Raw genomic sequence first — 6209 nt, 5'->3', positions numbered from 1 at the left:
CAGCATGTTTGCTTGAACTTTGACACAGCGTGGTGAGGCGGCGTCCACCTTCAACCAACAGCTACCCTAAGAAATAACAGTGGGACATGGATTCGTTTCCATCTACAAAGGAAAGACAAGTCGCAGCTCAGCTCCTTCCTCGTAAACATGGAAAATGAAAGCCTTGTGATATATTTTTCTAGCTTTAGAGATCAGACACTTGATATCACCAATTTATTATTTCAAATTTGAATGTACAATAATTAAATAATTACATGGTTATAAATCATATACCAGGAAGCAAATCTATGTACAATGTAAAAAGTGCAATGTGTTAACAGAATGACTATATTGACACAATGAATACCGTGACAAAAGGTAAAGGGTAAATTAAGCCTTATATCAAGTTCACAGGTGGGGGGGCAGGCTTGACTTAAAAGAACCATTCTGTCTTTTGGATTAGTAATATCAATCAAATATACAATATTTCTTTGTATCATTATCTGTTATTTTACAACATCCATTTAGGAGTTACTGTTGTGCTTGGTGATAAAATGTAATGTAAAATCAGAAGATCTGTATACTGCATGATTTCCTCAAAAATTTGTTTTTCAGTTATAGAGAGAACCAGACTCTTGATGGCTCTGCAATATATTTTAAACGTTTTGCAGGTCCAATATATCTCTGTCAACATTAAAGGAGAAGCTGGAAAATAACGCATTTTTGTTTTCTTGGGTTGGTCTGGTACGGTCTGAATGGGCTAATTACATAAATATGTGCAGGACATTATAGCAGTCTGATACATCAGGCCACTGAGTGCATGAAACAGAATTAATGTACCAGACTAGAGTAAGACAAGATTATCGTTCCACATCAGTTTTAGGCCACATGGCTGCTGTCCATTAGTATGGGTATGAGCTGGGACTCCCTGTCCAGAAGGCAAGTCATTGTGCACGCTATGTAAGAGGAGGAAGGGGGGGGGGGGGGGGGGGGGGAAGGGGCGGGCTGTAGGAGCTGAAGCATATGTCTTTGAGGGATGATTAAGATGGGGGACCAAAGCAAGGAAAGCTTGTTTCCTTTGGTGTCCATTGGTAGGCAGAGCTGAACAGGTGCTTCTCTCCATCCTTTTTTCCTTTAGTTCCCTCTCTTTTTCTCCCTTTTCTCCTCTTATTTGACACAAGTGGGCCATTTGAGGCCCCCACAGGAAGCAGAGACAATAATGTATAGGACCACCTGAAAAGACCACAGAGACACAGTTCACTTTCTGCACTACTGATTGATCAATTATATAGTTAACAATACAGAGGTAATTCCTGCAGTTCAATGTGATATGGTGAGTCAGCGGTTGCTCTACTTAGGAAAGATCAATGTATGCAATGTATTTTATTTTACGTTCAGAATGTGTGATAGATGTGAGTTTCAAAGTTTTAGGTTCATCATATGAGCAGTAATGTGACATTTCTTGCACGAAAAAGAAAAAAAATGCCTTATTCCAGTCTAAACACATTTTGCAGCAGAGACAGAGCTTCAGTAATATTCCACCATATATCAATAAAGAAGAGTTACACTAAAGTAATACCCGTTATAGCAAATATACTGTAGTGTCTGTACTCACCAGGCACACAAGCACAATGACAACAGTCAGTTTAAGATTCTTCATACACATAGCACGTGCAAGGTTACGACTTGTGGTTTTAAATGTAACTGACTGGAGGAGGAAGGAGAAAAAATTAAATCAAAGCCGAATATAAGTCATTCAAACAATGCAATGACCACTGGCCTGTAAAACTTACAGAATCAACCAGATTTTCTGTTTTGTCAATCAGCAGCTCCAGCTTCTCTCCTCTTTGTGCGACCAAATCTGTAAAAACACAAAGAGAGCCGAAATTGACTTGGCATACACAAAAGGTCCAGTATTATGAGATCCCCATCACACTGTGGTTTAATCTGGACCAACATTTGAGACAGCAGCAGCATAGCTGTGAGCAGAATTTTACATGTTGAAATCCTGAATTGGTGGGATATTTGTTTGTTGGCCATGATCATGGCATCATGGCTGACAAATGAAAAATACCAGTCACATAGAAAGCCTTTTCTGATTCAAGGAAATGATCACATTGGATATTATAGCTCCATATCAACAACGAAGTGCATAAGAAGCTGACCTATGTTTCGGACCATAATGCCCTTCAGATCATCAACTTGCAACTGACTCTCGGCGAGACGATCTGATCCACGTGGGTCTGAGTGATGTTTCTACAAAGAGAAATAGAGACAGAGAACAATAAGGAAACAGAAGAAAATTCAAAGTTAATGGACAATAGATTTATGATTATTAAATGTTTGTATGTGGCATAGCAGAAAGCAGCATTGTGGTTTGTGCTATTGTGTTAACAAGAGGGTTGCAGGTACGGTTCCCTGGCCTGGGGTCTTTCTGTGCAGTGCTTGCATGTCCTCCCCATGCCTGCGTGGGTTTCCTTGGGTACTGCAGATTCCCCCCACCGTCTAAATACATGCATGTTTAAGTTAATTGGTGACTCTAAATTGTCCGTAGATCTGAGTGTGAGTGATTGCCTCTGTCTGCCGGTCCTGTGATGCACTGGTGATCTGTTCAGGGTGTACCCTGCCCGCGCCCAATGTGAGCTGGGATTGGCTCCAGCAAGCCACACAACCCGGAAATGGATGAATGAATGTATGTGTCATATTTTGTATAGACCGTAGATGAGAAGTACAGTCACAAGAGCCCTCCCAAATAAACGTTAGCATTCTCAGGCATTTGTTATACTCACCATCTGAGCTCCCAGCGTTGAGGAGAACTCACTGTTCATGGCATAGGGCAGAGCTGTTTGTGCACGTGACCCATATGTGGTTTGGAAACGCTTCTTGACTTCGCTGAGGAAGCTGAATGCACGTGATCTCTCAAAGTCCTTTGGCATACAAGTGTTAAATCGATGTTAAACATTAAATGATCTTGTGAAAAGAGAGTTGCTTGTTTTTATGTTGTTACAATGTAGGAATTAGTTATTAGTTTTTGTTGTAGTACCTGTCCTTAAAGGCTAGATATATGTATACAAGGAATGACCACTGACTAAATCTACAATCCCCACGTCCTTGTTGCAGTAACATTTGTTCTGCTGTAGTTGTCCATAGACATATATATTTTTTTAAATACTAATAATTATAATAATACATTTTATTTATAAAGCACTTTTAACAGTGCTGAAAGACACTTTACGGGAGGGAAAAGGGATTAAAAAATGTACAGTGAAAAATAATGAAGTTGTGGTGACAATTAAACATTAAATGTGGATTTAAAACGTGTCTTGAGCATTGATCTGAATTAGGTGAGGTTGGTGCAGTCACAGAAGGGTTTGGGAAGTCAGTTCCAGAGGATGGAGGCTGCAACTTTTAAAGATGAATTCAGTGTTGTGATTAAATCCTGCCCGATTCTGTATAACACTATTTCAAAGGACTGTGACTACTTACATGCTTTATTTTGCAACCACCTAAACAAAAAACAAAAAGATATAATATACTTACATCATCAGTGATGCAGAGGTATATGATTCTGTCGTGGCAGATGTAATGAAAGAGATAGCTACAAAACCAGAGAAAAATTTGTCAATTCTACATGTATACAGTTGACAGCAAACAGATATTACTTGTTACTTTTAGTAATGCACTGTAATGTGTCTCAAAAAAAACTTTCACTAAACATAAGAATTCGTCTTCACTCTCTTCCCTGTTGAGAAATTTGAATGAGGGCAAGTTATTGCATCATGGAACTCCACTTTATTGCTTTAGTTAGTGTTTGCCTGTTGTATGATCTTTATAAACTCCTTAGTCTTATTGTTCAGTCATCTAGAGTTCATCAGTCTAAACTACATTTTAACATATATTTGAACAAAAAAAGATTATTATATTTAAGCTGTCATAGATGGACTGGTTACAAATAATGTACTTATATGTACTGTATATGTACTGTTATGTACTGTTATGTATATGTACTGTTATAACAACAAAAATGTATGCAGTTTCATGAATGTATTTGTGTTAAAACTAGCTGGACACTAGAGATTTGGTTGCATATACTATTACCTGGTTTTTGAAATGTTTCAGATAGATACACATGTTCATATCCTTAGAGAACAAAAATGTTGCAGGAAGATAAATAATCAATACCTAACGGAAACAGACTCATACACAGACACACAGCCAATTTACTTACTGAGTATTCTGATGAATGTTATCTGTTTATTGTGTGTGTGTGTATTGACAACTGCTGATAACCCATGTTTGCACTTGCCTGTGGAAAACTACCAGGGATTAAATCAGCCATCAGCCTTGGTAGTCAGCACTTTCGGTAAGTGAGTCACTGTTCTTCACACATTGGACTTCCTACTGTATAAGCATGTGTGTGTATGTTTATATTTTTCCTAACTGGTAGAAGGGCAAATGGGAACTGACTACTGCGGGATGTCTGTGTGCAGATGTGGATGGAGGTGTATGAGCCTTACCTGCCGTGGCTGTACGTCAGTTTGTTATTCTCTGAGGGGATTTTGGCTAAGATCTGTTCAGTGACTTCCAGGAAGTTCCCCCCACACCATGCATGTTTGGCCAGGATGGTGGTTCCACGAGCCACCACAGCAAAAAGGATTGCCATGGCAACAGCTGGGCTTGCACCTCTAACGTTCCCGCTGACAAAACAAACACAACAAGAGTGAGATGTTTCTGGTGGAGCTAGAGGCCGGTGGGATGGGCTGGGGAAACAGACAGATGATTACAAAAGACAGTTTCTGGTCAAAGATCCGAGGCTGCTGCTCCAGACAGGAGACACATAAGGGGAAATTATGTGAGTGAATGTAGAAAAACTCAGCGAAATCCAGGTGCTAGCGGCCTGTAAAAAATATTGTTATATGATCTCTCTGTCACGAGAAAGAACAGCAAGCTCAATGATGCTGACAAACAACAAGCTAGCTCGCTAATAATGCTGTTGACCAAAGTGCATCACAGCGTTATGGAGATGGCTTTTAAATACTTTTACATTCATCCTTCTTAACTACAGAGCTAACACAATTAATAGTGATATAAAACGATAAATCCAATACCTGGATGTGTCAGTGCTGATCAGAGTAGCTCATTTGGCGCAAATGTAAACATCTAAAGCCGTATCAGCTGCTAGCAAGCTAGCTAATCCCTTCCGAGCGACTTCTGCTTTGCAAATCACTCAGACCTCCAGACCGGAAACCAGCTCAATCTCCCACTGGGAAATGTAGTTCTTGCGGCGCCGCTTAACGCTCGCACTCAATTGTATCATTTTGCCTCTTGAAATACAATTTTCAGCTTCCTCTTACGTAGCCTGTCGTCACATGTTATCATGCTTATCTATGGCTAAAGTCGAGATGCAAGGAGCCAATTTCGCCCTCAGTAAACCCGACAGGTACTCTGCCCCGGTGATCTCAGTACAGGAATAAATTCTTAATAAAATCATGGCCATCTTGTATCAATGACATAAACTTAGTTATATGACCACCAAAAACATAAATAAAAAGCCAGACAACAATTACAGTCAGATAGTCAGTGAATTTACAGGATTTTAGAAGTTGTGCCCAGGTTGCGCAATCACTATCACGTTTCAAGTCTTCAAATCCCCTTTTAAAATATTATTTTATGAGAAAACGTTTATGGATAGTAGTATTAGATGTTTTCAAAATTATTTCAATCCCCTTGTGTTCCATAAACCTTTAAACATTAGTTTTAATTGTGTTTATTTAATTTTTTTTGGCTTTTCACTTATTTGTTTATTGATTTATTAGCAAAACCTCTCTGTAAGTCCTGAACACATTTCTTACAGTAATATAAGTAACTTGTGGTTATCAACATCAACTTGTGATTTGTATGTTTACAAATCAACATGCAACATTATAAAGATGAAATTATTGCTGCTTCAACTTTATAATGTTTCATACAACTCTCTTAGCATTAGCCAATCTCCATCAGTCACCGTGAGATCTTTTTTTTTTTCCATCAAACCAGTGACCCAGGTCCTTCAAGATTATAAATAACTTGCTATTGTCATCTCTACTGATGCATGACTCGATGATTAACTGTCGCAACAGCTTAAGCTTCTTTATCATGCTTGTTTATATTTTAGGGGTATTTACTGAAACATCATGATACAATTGTGTGTAAATATAGACAAAATCCAAATGTTAAATTAGCATCGGGTT

At 38.7% G+C, this 6209-nt stretch overlaps 1 protein-coding gene across 2 annotated transcripts; it reads right to left on the bottom strand.

The window, feature by feature from the left end:
- Positions 1 to 198: 198 nt before the first annotated feature.
- Positions 199 to 5218, bottom strand: sybl1 (synaptobrevin-like 1). Of its 2 annotated transcripts, XM_029512627.1 has the most exons (8): positions 5088 to 5218; positions 4497 to 4676; positions 3520 to 3577; positions 2769 to 2906; positions 2145 to 2235; positions 1773 to 1840; positions 1595 to 1687; positions 199 to 1212 (listed from the first exon to the last, which is right to left on the bottom strand). In XM_029512627.1, exons 2-8 carry the CDS (start codon positions 4640 to 4642, stop codon positions 1147 to 1149), a joined length of 660 nt encoding a protein of 219 aa, XP_029368487.1. In that variant the 5' UTR covers positions 4643 to 4676; positions 5088 to 5218; the 3' UTR covers positions 199 to 1146. The 2 variants fall into 2 exon arrangements, with proteins under 2 accessions (XP_029368487.1, XP_029368488.1); XM_029512628.1 differs by lacking the exons at positions 3520 to 3577; positions 5088 to 5218 and having other exon boundaries at positions 4562 to 4642.
- Positions 5219 to 6209: the final 991 nt, after the last annotated feature.

This window comes from Echeneis naucrates, chromosome 10 (assembly GCF_900963305.1).
Source record: "Echeneis naucrates chromosome 10, fEcheNa1.1, whole genome shotgun sequence".
Taxonomy (NCBI): domain Eukaryota; kingdom Metazoa; phylum Chordata; class Actinopteri; order Carangiformes; family Echeneidae; genus Echeneis; species Echeneis naucrates.
This window is presented reverse-complemented; position numbering and strand designations above follow the sequence as displayed.